We start from the raw sequence: 19,799 nt of genomic DNA on the forward strand, positions 1-19,799 counted from the left end.
GCAACAGTGTGGACCTTGTGTGTGTATGGCACACACATACGGAGATATATATGTGTGTCATATATATTAACACCTGTATATGTGCATAGAGCAAGGGACATAGTGCAACTGTTTGTGAAGGGTGGACATATATATGTTGGTGAAGGTTGTTTTGTGCATATTTGTATGTAGGTTTTAGTGTGTGACAAACAAGACCGCATACAGTGCTGGTATATGACATGTGGTGGTTAAACACTGTGTGTGTTTTGTTCAGTTTGCAGTGTTGCAGCCATTGAGGCCTGCTACAGATACCTGGGCTGAGAACACTTTCAGTGTATTTCTCACAAGACTGTGCAATATTATTACATTACTGTATACTTCACATCCTTTGTATAATTGATATTCCCACCATGAAAGGCGGACTGTATATGTGCCTATATGTATATGTACACCAATGGATGTGTATATGTATGTATGTGTATATATATATATATATATATATATATATATAAAATGTGTGTGTATAGAGAGAGAGTCATATATAGTCATACACACCCACATCTACTTGTTGCAATAGATTCTTTGTAAAGTTGACTGAGTGTGATGGTCAATGTGTTGGTGAATGTGTCAAAGATGTGTATTTGTGGGATAGCTTAGTGGGAAACTGTTTCTGTTATGGTATTATGTGTCCTTGCTTTGATCCCAGCAAAAGCTGTATATGCTGTTGCTAGGCAGATAAAGCACTATGGCATACAGTCTGATGTAGTCCCTTGGTGTTAACTGGGGTGTGTCATTGGAGGCTAAACCACTACATGTATGCTAATTGATTGGTACTGATGTTGAATCCAAATCCTGTATGAACTGTTGTACTACTTGAAGCTGTAGGCCTAAACAGCAAAGTATGGTGTATGTCCACATTGCTTGGAACCACTGTTTTGTCTGGTCCCTGTAGTCCTCACAGATTACATTCCTCAGGCTTAAGGTTTTGTAAGTACTGACACACAGTACTGTATGGTACACACGTAAAGCTTATCTGGGTTGCCATAGCTTTGTGTCTTGTAATTATGTCTGATGTGTGTGTGGGTATGCCTGTAACATGTCCTCTGTCATATGTGTGTTACAAGATATAACTGCGCATCTAGCAACATTTGTAGTTTACTACAGCAGTATGCCACCTATATCCACAATTGTGCACATATTTTGGCCACGGGTTTGCCATCAACAAGTTGTGTGGTATAATGGTAATACTGTAACTGGACTTTACAAACATTGCGATGGATGACATATTTCTTTATGCATTCGCTTGATCTATACCTTCTGTGGCTAGGTGGTGCATTGTGTCGCATACAGTGTGCCATGTACTGCTGCATAGTCTTATATAGTGATTTTATTTTGTTGCTGTGCAGAACATGGTTTATTATATAGAGCGTGCCAGGCACTTCCAAGCAGTTGCGGGGTGAGCACTGATAAGTGGTATTGAAAGTGTTTAATCTCAGTCAGCTAATAGGTTGCTATATATGGCAGTTCAGTGATATCTGTACTGTATAATGTTAAGTGTACCATATGACTTGCTCAGACATATTTTTTCTTTGTCTTCCAGGGATCATGGCCCACCATCGTAATCCCAGCTACAGTAGTACTGAGGATGACATTATTACCAGCTGTCTGATTCAGCACTACAGCCTACTATTCTCGAGAACCAGCCAAGACCAGCATGAGCGTACTGCACTGTGGCAAGATGTTGTCTGGAGGGTAAATGACATAGGCATGCATAATCGGGCATATGAGCAGGTACACCATCACTTCAGCGATTTACTTAGATATGTCTGGCAGCGTGCTTCTGATGTCCGTAGACAACAACTTGCAACAGGTGGTGGGGTTAACATCCATTCCCCCCTCACCAGAGTGGAGGAGCTGCTACTGAGCCTGGTGGCACCTGCCCAACAACAGCAGACATTTACCTTGATGGAGGTTGGGGCCACCCAGCAAGAACACATGGAGCGTGCAGGTAACATATCTGTAGACTACTGTTACCTCTATTGGTAGATCATGCATATGTGAGATGTATACTGTGTAGTTAGAAGATGTGGAGCCTGTTGTTGTGCAATACTGATCATTTGGAACATAATCTGTAGGCCTGTGAATGAAAACTGTTGTACTACTGTAAGATTGCAAACCCACAGTAGCAATGCCACAGTTGTCGACACTGACAAACTGTCTCATATCCATGTAGGTCCCTCTGGTGTGACAGCAAGGCAGCGGACACATGCTGGTGAGTGTGTTCTGCATTTATTATTGCAAATAAAAAGTGCATGTCATAGTTAAGGTGTAGGCCATGTACACATGTAACACACCTACGCATAATGCATGCTGTGCATGTTTGCTGTGAGACTACGCACATCTCAGTAATGTGATTAGCTGCCTCAAACACATGCAATACACAGACCATCTCAAACAAATGTGGCTACACTGTAGTGACCATTGGATAGGCAGAGTCTGTACACATGCACACAACATACACAACTATGTCATACACAGAACATGTTAACATGCTACACATGAAGTATTCACAAACCCTCTATAAAGTCACACTCCAGTATCCCAAATGTCATCCACACGGCACACATAATATACCTGAGGGATAGAGGCCTATCATGGGGCAGTGAAACACACTGCAACACACAACACATTCATGTTAGCAATGCTCCTTAGTGGCCTCCTTACAAACCCATGTAACAACTGGCTGTGAAATGGTGAATGTAGCCATGGTAGTGCAGTTCTGGTACAACATGATAGGTGCTGGTTTGGGACACATTTGTAGCCTTGAGTGACCACATGATGCTTCATGATGATGGCCTATGGTACTACACCCCATCCAGTTATTGTAACCACAGTACTACACATAGCTTTCATTGCTATACACCTCAATGTTGTGTGTGTGCAAACATATGCACCTATAAACAATATGCATACCAATCACCATTTGCGCAACCGACACATATGTCTTGTAATGCTATTGAGTGGCTAGGTCATATGACACACATTAGGTATGTGTGATGTTTAAATATGCAGTTGTGTTTTAGCAAGCCATGTCATGGATGACACTGGCATGTCCACAATATGATCTACACTCACCATAACTACTGTACATTGTATGTGGACCAATGGTATTCCATCAGTTATACATGCATCAGGACACTGATCTTGTGTGTATACACATCATGCATGAGCTAAAACTGTGTCCACAATTATTTGCTAAAGACACAGAGGCGCTAATCAGAATTGGATATCTATGTGACACACACATACACATCCAGCCATGGTATGTATACCTGTGGGTGATGGTGCACAGTACATTAAAGAGTTTTTAATACTTGCACAGCAATGTTGTGTCCATGTATACATTGCGTTCCAGGGGGAGGCCAATCACCGAACAAAACACATGCATCAAAGCCATGTATACTGTTAGTAACAAGGACTGTCTACACTCGCACTGCATGCTGTTGAGCAACACATGTCCTGCATGCTGACATGTGTGGTATGACTGTTTGGCTTGTGATACTGTACCCCACTATCTACTGCTATTGAGTATGTCCTGAGATTGCTAGTGGTGTGTGTGTGCTTGCTTTAGTGAGGAGTGTATTTGTGTGCATGTGTTCATGTGGTCATGTGTTCTGACATCATGTACAGGTCTTAAAGTGTGTTTCCTGTTTTACTCTCACAGGTGCTGAGGTTGGGCTGGTTCAGTGCAGCAGGGAACCTGATGTCACTGACACAAATAGTGATAATGAAGATAGGTGTGTTGAGGCACAGGTATGTTTGTCAGGGTCTGTTGTTGGCCCACCAATTGACAGTACACAAGTCTCCACCCCATCCATGCACACAGTCATACTGCCTGTACACCAGTGCCCTTAGCAGAGGGAAAGTGTACAGTTGGCAATGGCCAGGACAGTGTGGTATCTATGGCACATGCATCAGGACACAGCAGCCATAGCCAGATGTCTGGAACGGTACCACATAGGCAGATGTCCAGAGGTTCTCATCAGAGCACTGCTGGTCATCATGTCCCTGGCAGACGTGCCCCAACTCTTACAACCACACGCATGTTCCAGGCTGTCATGGAGGCACAGGCACATATGGAGCGGTACACCAGACAGGGACTAAGGGCACAGAGGGCTCATAACACCTCTTTAAATGACAGTATCCGTGACCTAGCAGGTGCCATCCGTAATTACACTGAGGTCATTGATAGACGTTGGAGTGAGACATTAGATGTCCTCCACAATATCATGTCCATGTGTCAGGACAGTGTGGGACAGTTGAGACGTTGACGTGGACGTATGCCAGCAACATCATCAGCTGGCAGTCACCGTGGATGTCCATCAAGTCATAGCCGCTCCCGTAGTGCCAGTACCAGCCCCAGCAATGTTGGGGGTGGGCTGTCTATAGACCATCCTAGAAGACCACGTGCACTTGGCTCTGGCCAGTCCTAGCAGGGACCTGGATCCAGTGTACATATGTCAACCTCTGAGGATAGTACCCAGTCTGGATTAGTACCTGATACTGTCTGTAGCACCCCTGCCAGGCACAGGTCCCATATCCGTGGCCAGAGATGGTGATCTGTAAAGCCTGCCAGGTACAGTTTGTAGCTGTTCCACAAATCCCTGTATATGGCAGCCACATGGTAGAACTCTGTGCATGCAGACACACACACATAAACTAGACACCTAGGGAAAATGCATACCCACACACATTACATCCACATTGGCCCATAACAGTACTCTTGGCCCTCACACACACACACACACACACACACACACACACACACACACACACACACACACACACACACACACACACACATGTCAATTGTATGGCTCAATGTAGGCCTCTGGCAAACCAACAACACACCCTGTGCATATGATGAAACCTGTGCCACCTCCTGTCATCTGTAACATTGATGCAGGAACAGGCTAACATGGTGCTGATGCACAGGGTGACTTTATAACAGAATGGCAATTTTAGCATGTTGTCAGCAGTAAAGTGTAATGATATCCTTGAAGGTGTAGCTGAGCAGGCATGATGCATTAAAGCTATAATTATCAATGTAGTATTGTTTACACCAGTATTTATTCCATTTGTGTATTGTCTGCCCATGTGCCACTTGGCTGATGTGTGTAGTTTTGTTAGCATGTGTTAGAGAGTGGACAGTAACTGTGGGATGTGTGCAGCACAGATTTGCAGGTGTACATTTGTGAACATGGTTGAGGTGCACTGTCTGCATGTACGTGCATATTGGACACATGGGCAGGGTGACATTCCCTGTATTAGAAGGTGTTAACACTCCATAGTTTCTATTGGTGGTCATTATGCATTGTCCTACACACATTTTGGAACTTGAGTGCATGTGTGTGTATGATACGGTTTGGCACTGTGCTGTAGGTGATACTGTTACTATCTGTCATTGGTTTGCATTCTGGTAGTATACATAACCTCAACAGCCTGACCATAAACAATTGTTAGATGATGTCTTGACAACTGATACACAGATGTAGGACACACACAGTAACATTTGCAGCCTTCAAGTACTATTCTATGTCAGTAACCAGTGGTATTCACCTGCACTCAGTCCTGGGACCACTCCTGTTTGGCATATAGCTTTCTTAGGTACAAGCAAGCACAGTAGGGATATGTCTGGCCACTTTGGCAATGCATACTGTGGGCTGTAATGCATTCTCCAGATGACACACACATCCTTCAAAAGGTTATCCTACAGACAGATACCTGGTGTCAAACCCATGCTGTAAAGCTATAAGCCAAATAATAAAGCGTAGTCATCCACTTTTACAAAACATAGTATCCCCAGAGTACCACATAGGTGGTAGCCCCCAAAATGTTGAACAGGTACCAATGTATACATAGAGCCATATGTTACGTCATCTTTCCTTTGATCACATTTCCAAAGGGTTTTGGAAATCCCTCTGTGGATCACAGAAGCAATAAGGGGTCTGCATGCATATCCACAATGGTTTGCACACCTGTAATAAATAGCCATCTTTGACAGACTTTGCTGCTTTTGAACAGGTTTCAAATATACCTCAGGCATAAACCCTCACTCACACTATTCAATAAAAACCGTAATGAGTGTATGTGAAAAGGATGACGTAGGCCAGGGATCACTGCAGTGGCTAGGCTTGTCACAAGCATACAGATGTGACCTAAGGTCTGGAAAGCGGCAGCACACTCTGGCAAAGATAACATGTGTTCATGGAGAAAAGCAGGGTTCCCACCTATGAAATAATTGAAGTCACATGTATGTATATGTATTTGCCACACAGCTACCTGACATGTGTAATGCACATACTGTTGTCATTGTGATATGTCGTACAGTAGTAAAAGCAAAATCCACATCACATTGACCAACAGTGTCACACACGTGGAGCACACACACAGTCACCAAGTGCAGGATTCAAACCCCTACCTAACTACTTTATGATACTAGAGCAGTACACATTAACACGACGCGCTATACACATTACTGGGAGTTCTCTATTCCACAGGTATATTTGTAGGATGGTGACATCATCAGACTTGACAAAGATGAGTATACCACTTTTAAGGTGTTTCAGTAGTCTTCAAAAAGGTTGCTCCTCTCCAAGGAGATACACACACACACACACACACACACACACACACACACACACACACACACACACACACACACACACACACGCACACACACACTCATACAGTTGTCAAGTGCAGGATTCAAACCCCTACCTAACTACTTTATGATACTACAGTAGTACGCATTTACACGATGCGCTATACACATTACTGGGAGTTCTCCTTTCCACAGGTATATTTGTAGGATGGTGACATCATCAGACTAGACAAAGTGGGTTACATTAGGTGACATTAGGTGGGCTACATAGAAGGAATTTTTAAACACTTTGGCAATGTGATCATCAAATGAGAGATTACTATCTACCTGGGTCCCCAGGGCCATAATTACATTCTCCGTACATACTGGATTACCATTTCTCCCCGGGCCTCCACTGAAAATTGGTTTTGTTCCAAGTTGGACTTTCCCAGTTAACAAATGATAAATAAATAAAAATAAATAAATAAACATGTGGGAGACAGACAAATGTAGGTTTTTTAAAACCGAACTGGAAACAGTTGCACACCTTGTTGCTGGTTGTGATATACCAGTGGCAGAAGGACTGTATACTGAAAGGCATAATAATGTTGCAAGAAGACTGTTGCACTGGGGATTGTAACATTATGGTATTGAAGTAGCTGAAAAACACTGGAAACATGAACCAGAAAGCATCATAGGAAATGATGAAGTCTACATCAGATGGGATCACCCATTACCAACAGTTCAAAAGATAGATGTGGGAAACCCAGATATAGTGGTTCATGAAAAGAAGACAAACGTAGCATTGATCATTGAAATCACTACACCTAGTGACTGCAGTATCTTGTGTACAGAGTGACACAAAGTAATAAAACAGAAGGATTTGCAGGCATAAACGAAGGCAGAATGGAAGAAAGATACCCAGACAATTCCAGTGGGGCAATGGGTCTTGTAAAAAAGAATTTACAGTCATACTTGGATATGTTACTGATGCATGTAACTCCATACGAATTGCAGACGGAGTCATTACTGGGCACATTGCGGGTGCTGCGAAGAGCACTTTTGGCTAGCATCAAGGATTGAAACATATTAATTTCATGAATTTTAATCGTACTTTGACTTAGGAATGGGGTCCATTCCCATCATGGTATTAGAAACCCAAAAGACTTGGAGAAATTAAAAAAAGCCAGAAGATATAGCAAATATACTGGCTGACAACTTTAGCTTTATTTTTACCCCCTCTCCCCCTTCACACACCCCTCAGTAAATACCGTCAATCACAACTCCCCCAATTAGTACTAGGGAACAGGTCCTCATTGTCAAGAACACTGCATCAGTGGGCCACGATAATATCCCAGGATACCTCTTTAATAGTATAAACGAGACCTATTTGGACCACTAGAATCACTATTTAACTGTAGCCTCCAGACAGGCTTCATGCCAAGCAAATGGAGGACTGCGACTTTCATCCTGGTGTACAAAGGTGCGGTATCTACAGACCCAGATAACTGCAGACCCATAAGTCTTGACTGTAGGCTAAGCTAATGTAGACAAACTCATGAAATTAGGTATAAACCCTGTATGTCACCCAGCGGATAGCCAACTGCATCAAAGATAGGACCCAAGAAGTTAGGAGAGGGAAATCTACCTCTTCAAAAAGACCAGTCACTAGTGGAATCCAATAATGGCAGAAAGGCTTTGGTGGTGTTGAGATGTGATGAACAGTAGTAATAAGCCGATCCAAGTCCAATTAAGTTCTTAAACAACTTTATTGACACAAAATAAAAAATATAAAATCTGTCAGTGGAATCAAGCGCTTTCGTCTCCAATATTGGAGACTTTATCAAGATAGAGCATGCCCATTAAAATATTTCTTTTATAGCATAATAGTTAACAGATACTCAAGTAGTGCACCAATCACATTCAGAACTCATGAATAATTCATAAAGGATGAGGGGCATTGTTTATAGATGTACTTCACCAAATAAATGTATATAAACCATAATAGCATCATTCACTTGCAGTACATAGGACACACAAAAATATATTTTGTATTACCAGACTTAAAAGTAAACATTGACAAGCTTATATATATATATATATATATATATATATATATTTAAGAACATCATTGGACATGGATCGGCTTATTACTACTGTTCATCACATCTCAACACCACCGAAGCCTCCTTTCTGCCATTATTGGTTTTGTTTTTTTGCGAGTTTCACTAGTGGAATCCCTCAAAGCTTGGAGGAGATGATGCTACTTTTTGGCCTGTCCTCCTCTGAAATCATGGCCAACAACTTGGACAGCTGGCTGACCTAGTTTGTAGATAACAGGCACAGTCATAGAATCCCTCATAGACTCAAATACCATCCAGGAAAGCCTGTATCAAACTAATAATTGGCACCAAAGTCACTGTCTAAAATTTAGTGCCAAGAAATGCATAATATTAAGACGGTTACCCCTCAAAACTACCAGATTAATAATACATCCTTAACAGTAGACCCATTGGTCAGGGATTTGAGAATGTATATACAGTGGATATAAAATGTGTACACACCCTTGTTAAAATGCCAGGTTTTTGTGATATAAAAAAAGTGACCACAATAAATAATTTCAAAACTTTTCCCACCTTTAATGTGACCTATAACCTGTACAATTCAATTGAAAAACAAACAAATATGTTAGGGGAAAAATATAAAAAATGTACAATTAGCTGGTTGCATAAGTGTGCATACTTTTAAACGAATACTTTGTTGAAACATTTGCTTTAATTACAACATTCAGTCCTCTTGGGTACACACCTGCCATCAATTAAAGAGACTCTGATTAACCCCAAATAAAGTTCAGCTGTCCTAGTAGGATTTTCATGACATTTACTCAGTTGCCTGCTACAGCAAAAGCCATGGTTCGCAGAGAACTTAAAAAAGCATCAAAAGGATCGCATTGTTGAAAGGTATCAGTCAGGAGAAGGGTACAAATAAATTTCCACAGCATTGGATATACCATGGAATACAGTGAAGACAGTCTTCACAAAGTAGAGAAAATATGGACAACAGTGATGTTGCAGAGAACTGGGCATCCCAAAACTGATGAAAAGATAAGACAAAAAATGGTCAGGGATGCTGCCAAGAGACCTACAGCAATACTGAAGGAGCTGCAGGAATTTCTGGCTAGTACTGGTTGTGTACAACATGTGACAACAATCTCCCGTATTCTCCATATGTCTGGCCTATGAGGTAGGGTTGCAAGAAGAAAGCCTTTTCTTACACAGAAAAACATCCAGGCCCAGCAAAAATTTGCAAAACAATATATCATCTCCCAAAAGCATGTGAGAAAATGTGTTATGGTCTGATGAGACCAAGGTTAAACTTTTTGGCCACAATTCCAGAAGGTATGAATGGCACAAAAACAACACTTTGCATCACCAAAAGAACACCATCCCCATGGTGAAGCATGGTGGTGGCAGTATCATGCTTTGGGGTTGCTTTTCTTCAGCTGGAACTGGGCTTTAGTCAAGGTAGAGGGAATTCTGAACAGTTTCAAATACCTGTCACTTTTGGCCAAAAACCTTGAGGTGTCTGCTAGAAAGCTGAAGATGAAGAGGAATTTCACCATTCAGCACGGCAATGACCCCAAGCACATATCCAAATCAACAAAAGAATGGCTTCACCAGAAGAAAATTAAAGTTTTGGAATAGCCCAGCCAGAGCCTAGACCTAAATCCAACAGGAAATGTGTGGGGTGACCTGAAGATGTCTGTGCATAAGAGATGCCCTCGCAATCTGACAGATTTGGAGCACTTTTGCAAGAAGAGTGAGCACATATTGCCAAGTCAAGATGTGCCATGCTGATAGACTCCTTCCCAAGAAGACTGAATGTTGTAATTAAATCAAAAGATGCTTCAACGATGTATTAGTTTAAGGGTGTGCACACTTACACAACCAGCTTATTGTACGTTTTTTATTTTTTTATAGGTTCATAGGTTGGCACTAGGCTATCGGCCCTAGAGCCTATACAAACCTAGCCAAACAATTCACCAGATATTTTTTCCCACAATATTTACTTTCCTGGACCCCTGTCTAGCAGGGAGACTGAAGTGATCCCCAGGGTGAATTTTCTATCTCCCATCCAATCGTCAAGGTTCCTTTTGAAGAGTGCCAAGGAGGCGCTCTGCTTGACATGTTTGGGCAGTCTATTCCAGAGTATGGGGAGTCTCTAGGTCAGGAACCTATCCCTCTAGCATGTTTTGTTCATTGTGATGAGAAGGTTTAGATCCCTGGAGCGTGTGGCTCTGAGGGACTGGGAATTCTTTAAGTGGAGCATATCCAACAACTCAGGGTTTGACATGGCCTTGTATGTTAAGCAGAGATCTCCTCTGAGTAGCTGATGTGCCACAGAGTATAGCTGGAGTTTTTTTTTTTTAGACGGTCAGCATAGAGGATCTGCTTTATATTTTTTCCCCCAACAGATTTGTTTGTTTTTCAATTGAATTCTACAGGTTATAGGTCACATTAAAGGTGGGAAATGTTTTGAAATGATTTATTGTGGTCTCATTTTTTATATCACAAAACCTGACATTTTAACAGGGGTGTGTACACTTTTTATATCCACTGTATTCAGTAACCTGGCCTTTGACCATCATGTCTACAGTAGTAAGGAAATCAATCTGTGTTGCACAATTTATAAGCAAGGGTATGTCATCTAGGTTCAATAATGTCGTTTTTCTGCTGTACTTGGCCCTCATTAGACCAGTCATTAAGGACAACATCCCTTTTGTTATGTACCTGACCAGACATATGCAACAGCTGGAGTGTCCACAGACGTTTCTCACAAAAAGAATACAGGATGTAAACATGTCCTACTCAGACCACCTCAAAGTTCTGTCCTTGTACTGTTGTCTCTGAGAGACTGCTGAGAGGTGATCTGTGCCTGGCCATATAAAGCATCCCTTGATTCTGCTCAAAGAGACCTTTTGCACATATACAAAACATGTAGGACCAGAGTTATATAATCTAAGGACATAAGCATCATCTGCAACATAATTAGGACACATTAGAGGGACAGGTGTGTGTCTCAGAGACTACCCTTTCTTTGGAACAGTGTGTTCCCGTTCATGTGAAGCAGAGTTTTTCCATATCTCAATTCAAGCATAACTTGGCCAGTAAATGGGGATTTGGAAATTTACCCTGATCTGGTACCTATATCTATATTAGACAGAGGCAGCCTGTAAATGCTTGACCACCCATGTCCAAGCCTTCATATACTTCCTTAAAATAACACTTGTGTAGCAAAACTTGTCAGATACATTTGGTAAACATGGCTATGCTTAGAAAGACCCCCTTGGGTCATTAGCCTAGTAATCACCTAAGAGACTATGACCGTAATTAGCTATTTATTTCTTATGTTGGAACTAAGGATGAACAACCTTTGTAAAAACAGACTATTTCCAGATGGTCGTCCTCTACTTTTGACTTTTGTTATACCCACCATGCTAAACCGTTTCCAGACAATATCAAGTCACACACTGTTTTCATGGCTGGTATATTGGAAAGAAGTGTACCCTAGAAACATTCTAGAGGAAGCTACATGGTCCTCTGTAATTACCTTTACAAGGCACTACAAGCAGAATTCCTTCTCTAGATCCAGGACTAACTTTGCTAGGACCATTCTCCAGTTTCTGGATCCATATCTTTCCTACTTCACAGATTGGCAAGGCTTTGGTAGTTAATGTATATAGTCTAAATACTGTTGCAACAGTGGAAATAATGATTATATTAGTTGTGTAACTTGAACTTACCCATAACAATAGATGTTTGAATTCTTCACTGCTGCATTACATGCTTCCCTGTCCATCCTCCTAGTATTGTTGAGAAATAGTTTGGTGGTTATTTCCTGTTTAATTTCTTCAGGATGAGTACACTACTTCCTAACTTTTATTCAAGAAAGCCTAAAGATATTCCACTCTTGATTTCTGATTTTTCCTCCTCATGACTGACCAATGAGCAGTCAAGATTGAAGAGTAGTAAGATGCCAGAGTTTTTGTAAGTTGGCTGGTTGTTGGGTCATGGCCAAGAATCAACCCATATAGCCTAAAGGCTTCTGCATCTGTGAGGAATTTGAACATCTGCTATTATAGGTAAGTGCAACTATACAAGTGTACTTTCTAATGTGCCCCCCCCCCATCACTCCTACCTGTAAGTACCCCCTTCTGCACCAAACACGCAGAACATTCCAGGAATCCTGAGTTTTCCTTTTAAGTATTCATTCCTTCCACATCTCATATTTTCTCAGCCTGCTTACACCATCACCACATATGTAGTTGGTCCACGTTGCCCAGTTCATGTCTTCAGCACCTGGCCATATAGCCCTGGCCCTCTTTAATAACCCCCAAAAGGATCCAGTACTGTCTGTGAATTAGTCTTCAGTAAACATCCTCGATTGGCCCCATATTCCTAAGCATCTACATCATTTGTTTTACACACCACACACACACACACACACACACACACACGCCACCCTTCTTTCTGACTAATATGCTCTTTTAGCCATTGTTCCGTTAACCTGCTGATAACCTCAGTTGCTAGTTTATCTCCTAAACGTGAAGAAATAATTCATATCCCTTACTCCTTCCATCATCTATTCCCAGTCATCCTGATCTTATTTATCCCTAATCTTCATACTTCATCTGCTATTTACTTTCCTCTGGATTTCTGCTAATATTGCCCTGTAAAATCAATCCACCACTACAGCCCCATACTTTTTGTATTTCTTCAGTTTCCAGCTGCACTGTTCTTATTCCTAGTTTCTCCCATGTATGCTTGTCCTCTTTTTTACTTTAGCTAACATTTCTCTCTGCGTGGTTTAGAGCCTCTGTGCCCCAGCATCTTAAATGTTGTCTTGTTCTGCATGTATCTGTACGGCATGTTATTCATTCCTTTTTCTAATAAAGAGCCCCCCACCATATCTTCTCAGCTAAACCAATCCAGGTTTCACTTTTCATGCTAATAAGAGTGATATAGATTTTAAAGCCAAGTGTCTGCCATCCTCCCAGCCTTCTATCTACTCTCAGTTTATCTTTTATAAATCTCCAGTGCTTCCCTCTCCAAGTAAGGCTATCACATAATCATTGAAGGCTTTAACTAACATTAATTTACTCTTCAAGGTTCAGTTAGTACAAGTGAATTTAAGTATTTGAGGTTTTACCAAGATTCATTTAGTATCTGAGGCTTTAAAACCAAGTTGTATGTAGTGCAAATGTATTTGTTTAATATTTGAGGTTTTTAACCAAGGTTTGTGTAGTACAAGAGGATCTGTTAACTATTTAAGGTTTAGAATATGTGCATTTGTTAAGCGTTTGAGTTTCAACCATGATTAATTTAACGCAAGTGCATGTGTTAAGTATTGAGGTGTGCCGGTATGTACTTCAGGAGTAAAGCTATGGCATTTGGTATAGATGAAGGACAAAACACGACTTCTTCCAATGTTTAATAAGACTGTGCATGATGCGTCTCCTTGTGGGGTTAGGATTTGTTTGAATGTCACCAAACTGTAGTAACATATTTGATAAACCTGTAATTTGACTATAAATGGAGTATCAGCTTTTTTATGAAGATTTTTCTGTTATTTGAGGTAAACCTGCTGAGAAATGGGTAAGAGATTAAAATCTCTCTTTTCCCCATCTCTCACTGAGTTGTGCAGAACTAGGACAAACATATTTGGCATAATGAAACAAGCCCTAAAAATGATCAGTGACAAGGGAAGCTTTTCTGCTTGCAGCTCCATCCCATGGTGCAGAAGTAGTTCTGTCAGCTTTGAAGGTATGTTATTCCCCAAACTGGATTAGTGAACTTGGGTCTTTATGAACCATTACAAGTGTGCCATTTCATGTAGTTTCACAGGTACTGTAGCCTTTTTATTGTAGTAGGAAGGACTGGAGGCGGCACATAAGTTTACTGATAGTCTCAGCTACTTAGTTTTTTTTCCACTCCTATTGCTTTATGTGATCATTGATATCAGGAGTTTGTCCCATACTCTTTAAAACTATAAATGCAGCAGTTGCATTTGGGTTCATGTCAAATGAGGTTAGGTAATAGTCTGTCTTATGGTCTAAGAAACAGTCTGCTGTACGTGAGGAGTCCAAGTAAATGTATAGAAATAGCAATGAATGTTCTCTCCCAGAGTAAGTCAATTTTTCACTAATAGATAAATGAATGTTCCCAGAATTTATATGCTGCTTAGCATATCTTCGTTTTTTTTAAATTTAGACTGATGTTTATTGCTCTTTTCTCTAAGTACATCAAAGGCAATTATGTCCGCTGCTGGTGTTCCAGTAGTCGAAGGCTATCATGGTGATGAGCAATCTAATGAACGGTTAAGAAGTGAAGCTGGAAGAATAGGATATCCTGTAATGATCAAAGCAGTACGTGGAGGAGGTGGGAAGGTAAGTATTTGTTTTAATTCTGTTTCTAAAGATCATTTCTACATTCCAAAAGCATATAGTGTAGTTGTCATATTGGAAAAGTGGTCATTGACATGGCAGGGGATGAAGTGACTGATGTATAGCCAGCTAATGCCAATTGGCAACCATTCTAATGTGTGATACTGTCACAGTAATGCTGTTTGCTACCATTCTTGTGTGTGATACTGTCACTGTAATGCCATTGGCTACAATTCTGATGTGTGGTAGTGTCACAGTAATGCTGTTGGCTACCATTCTGTTGTGCGATAATGTCGCATTAATGCCACTGGCTACCATTTTGGTTCATAATAGTGTCACAGTAGTGCCACTGCCTATCAGTGTTTCTCCTTGATGTTGTTTTAGTTTTAGGGCCTGCACAGCCAGTGGCTTTCTAGTTGTGTTTCTGTCATTAATGAGCCCAAGGAGTAGGGAACTTCAGCTGGAAATGTATTCTCTTCTGTACAGAGCCTAATCTTAACTATGTGACTCTTTAGTGGTTTAAATATATGATGCCCCAACACAAGTCACTACACGCTTACTGGTTGTGGCCACATAGAGGTATATATTTAATGGCTTTGTATTGGTCAAGATTCTTTTTTTGTCCCTTTCACTTGTGTCGGGGTCAGGGCCTATGACTCTCTAGTACAATACCTGAAGGTTTTCTGAAGCAGCCTCAAGAAATCATGTGCTGTTTTTTCTTCGGATTATAACAAACATAATGAAATTATAACTGATGGTGGTTCACATTCTACTTACTCTAGATGTAGAAAATGTTTAATTTTGTTTTTTCTTTTAGCAACATCTGGCTTCACAAGTAATATTAGATTTTACAGGTAATCTAAATCAATAAGAACAGATAAGAAAATATAGGCTGTAACCTTAGAAGAGCAGAGATGTGGGAAATTCTGTGATTAGTAAGATGGCAGATGTTAAGTGTAACATCTTGATGACTGCTTTATCTTAAGAGCAAGATAGTTCCTGATATATTTTATAAAGTGTGGGCCTTATACAGTTCTTAGGTGAACCCACTTCAGGAAAGCTGCTTGGGTCTTGCTGATGTTAAACTGAGCTGGGGAAAGAGAAAGAAGATTTCAGACTTTGAAGACAGCAGCCATTTGGGGGGAAAAGTGCTAACCAAGCAGAGAGGTCTGCAGCCAAGTTAAGCAAAGTGAATACTGTCTTAAGTGAAAGTTCTGGACCATAAAGGCAGCTCTGACAAAATAGTTCACTGCCCCAGTAATGTAGCAAACAAGCAGAAGTATGGTGTTGAAGAGCTTCAAGGATATTTAAAACTGGCATCTAAAACATTAATCCTTTTTGCAAAATAGATTTGCAAGTAAATAACATATTTGCTACTACATTCTGGTAACAATTAATGCTAATCAGTAAAAACTAAATGAAAACTTCAGCCAAGCTAAAACTTCCACTGAGTGACCTCTCAAACCTCCTGTATCAGAGGCACTTGGGATATATGCAAATAACCCTTATGAACATCAGGTGTTTCAGCTATCATTTGCATACATCTCATGTGACTCTGATACAGGAGGTTTGAGAGGTCACTCAGTGGAAGTTCTAGCTTGGTTGGAGTTTTCATTTAGTTTTTACTGATTGTTTTTTCTGTGTGACCTTCTCACTCCTATTCTCACTCCTAGTTTGTTTGTTAGTTGGGATATTTTGCAGTCACCCTAATAGTAATGGACATCAGCTGGGTATAACAGCCCTGTGTTTCTTATGCTTAGTCAAACACTTCTCATGTGCTATGCTAATGAGGTCATAACAAGGCTGAAATATGCATATCCACAGCTAGTGGGGTTTGGCTTTATTGGCCTGAAATTGTCCATTAAAATGATTTAAAAAGAAAAAAGTCATATGCATTCAGAATCGCCATATAGCTGAAACATAAGGGTCATTTGCATATATCCCATGTGCCTCTGATACAGGAGGTTGGTTTGAGAGGTCATTCAGTGGAAGTTCTAGCTTGGCTGCAGTTTTCATTTAGTTTTTACTTATTGGTTTTTGTGTGACCTTCTCACTCTGTTTTAGTTCATAGGTAGGTACTAGGCTATCTGCCCAAGGTCATTTATAAGCCTAGCCAGTGTGTGTCTGCTTTCGCTGCCCCATTGATTAACTGATACTCCGTCAAGCAGAGCCAGTGAAGTGATCCCAGGGGTGTATTTTCTGTTACCCATCCCCTCGTCAAGGTTTCTCTTGAGTGTTAGTGAGAGGCTCTGCCTGATGTAGTGTGGAATTTTGTTCCAAAGCATAGGAGAGTCTCTGTGACAGGAATCTATCCCTCCAACATGTTCTATTTATTGTTGTGGCGAGGTTTAGCTCTCTAGAGCGCATGGCTCGCAGTGACTTGGATTTCTTCAGGTGGAGCATGTCCATCAATTCTGAGTTGGACATGGCTTTGTAAGTCAGGCAGAGATCACCTCTGAATAAGCGATATGCCACTGAGTGCAGCCGGAGTTTTTTCAGTCGGGCTGCATAGGACATATGTTTGAGGCCAGTAATCCTCTTGGTGAGGTACTTTTGTTGTCTTTCCAGCTGTTGGAAGTGTCTTCTGAGGTACATCTCAAATGGGGCATTGTACTCTATGATGGGTCTAATGAGTGACGAGTAGAGGGGCACAATAACCTCTTTATTTCTAGATGTAAACCCTTTAGTAATTAGATGGGCCACATAGAAGGATTTCCTAACTACTTTGGCAATATGATTGTCAAAGGAGAGATTACTATCTACCTGGGTCCCCAGATCTCTTATTACCTCTTCTGTATTAAGGGGGCTGCCACCTATGTGGTAATCCATGGGTGTTTTGTTTTTTTGTTTTTCCCAAACGGGATGACTATGCATTTTTGGCATTTAGCTTGAGGCCATGACTTTGATACCAGTTGTCTGTCTCAGTAAGGTACCTTTGGAGGGATGTTCGTGTCAGCCGGAGAGTCAGTTATGACTCCCAGTTTGAAGTCATCTGCAAACTTGGTTAGCCATGGTCCTTCTGTGTTTGCCTGTACTTCTGAGAAGTATATGCCAAACAGTAGGGGTCCCAGGACCGAGCCTTGCGGGACACCACTTGTGACTGGTTTAGAGTTGGACCTGGAGCCCGCTATTCTTACCGTGCGAGTTCTGTCTGTAAGCCAGTTGACAACCCATCTCGTGACATAGGGGTTTATGTTCAGGCTGGTGAGTTTTTCTGTAATACCAGAGTGGGGAATGGTGTCGAAAGCCTTGGCGAGGTAAAGGTAGGCTGTGTGAACCACCTTTCCCTCGTCTATGGCCTTGGTGACTGTCTCGAAGAAGTCAACCAGGTTTAGTAGGCATGATCTGCCCTTAACAAAGCCAAACTGGGTTGGGTCAAGTGTTTGGAGGTTCCCAATGTCTTTGTTAATGAGTTCCATGATGATGCACTCCATAGTCTTGCAGACCAGGCTAGTCAGGCTCATGGGACGATAGTTACCAGGGTCATTTCTGGCCCCTCCTTTGTGGAGAGGAATAACCGTTGCTGTGTGCCATTCTATGGGCATGTAGCCTGTGGAGAGGCTGAGGTTGAACAGCGTGTTTAGGTGGTGGGGGTTAGTTCGTTCTGTAGTTCGTGCAAGACGCACCCTGGGACACCATCTGGTCCCATTAACACTGTGTTTTTGGCTTTTGAAAGGGCTGTTTTCACCTGTGCATCTGTGATTTTTGGGACACTACACTTTTCCGGTATTGTTGTGGGCCCTTTTTTAGGTGAGAGGGGGGTGAAGTTTGCACTGAAACTATCTGCCAGGATATTGGCAATATCAGTAGGTTCAGTATATTTTGTGCTATTTTGCACTAGTTCAGTGCATATCTGCGAGTTGCCACTTAGATTGTTAACATAGCTAAAGAAAGCTTTGTGGTTTTCTTTTGAATCCTTGGCTATTTTTCTTTCGAAGTTAGCCTTGAATGATTTCATGAGGGACCTTAGTTTCTTATTGATACTGATCAGGGAAGACTTTTCTTCTTGGGATTTGCTTTTTTTCTGAACTAGTTTCCTCCTTCTATTGTATAGCCTGTTTATGGCAGGGGTCCACCAAACTGGTTTCCTTCTCTTAGAGGAGTGAGTCTTGGTTTTGCTAGGGATGGCACGATCCATGCATCCTTGTAGGTGCTCATAGAATGCATTTGTAAAGGTTTCTGCATCTTGGGCAGCGTTATTCTTTAGCGTGGGGGCTGTGAAACTTACCACCTTTGTCTTAAGTAAGGTGAAGTTTGCTTTAGATAAGTTTTTTTACTGTGGTTTCCTTAGTGGGGGTGGGGGGTGGACATCCAGACTGATTAGTTTATGGTCTGATCTAACCAGTGACGGGTTGACCTCCGGTGTGGAACACCTGTCGCCCATGTTGGTGATGACCAGGTCCAATATGTTTTCACCTCTGGTAGGGGAGTTTACCAGCTGATCCAGGGCATTTGAGTTGATGAATTCCAGGAAGCGCTGGGCCTGTGAGTTTGTACTCTAGTTTTCCCAGTGAATGCTAGGGTAATTGAAATCACCCAATATTAGGGTGTTCAGTAGGACCTTCATTTTTTCCGGTGTCTCCAGAAAGGTGGAGTGGTGATCCTGGGTCATGGAGGGTGATCTGTAGCAGGCCACAATTTGCATTGCAGATTTGCCCAATGTTAGTTGCACATGGATAATCTCAGAGGTATCATGCTGCGCCACTAACCTGGAGGTGTAGGTATCCTTGATGA

General features: G+C 41.5%; 1 protein-coding gene across 1 annotated transcript in view; it reads left to right on the forward strand.

The window, feature by feature from the left end:
- The window catches only part of MCCC1 (methylcrotonyl-CoA carboxylase subunit 1), a gene marked incomplete in the record, with an annotated part of 1,520,932 nt that overhangs the window by 375,545 nt on the left and 1,125,588 nt on the right, over positions 1 to 19,799 (forward strand). Inside the window, 1 exon segment of the mRNA XM_044070663.1 lies at positions 14,921 to 15,068. Within this exon segment, the coding sequence (XP_043926598.1) occupies positions 14,921 to 15,068 (148 nt within the window).

This window comes from Protopterus annectens, chromosome 4.part1, assembly GCF_019279795.1.
Source record: "Protopterus annectens isolate FY-2018-M chromosome 4.part1, PAN1.0, whole genome shotgun sequence".
Taxonomy (NCBI): domain Eukaryota; kingdom Metazoa; phylum Chordata; order Ceratodontiformes; family Protopteridae; genus Protopterus; species Protopterus annectens.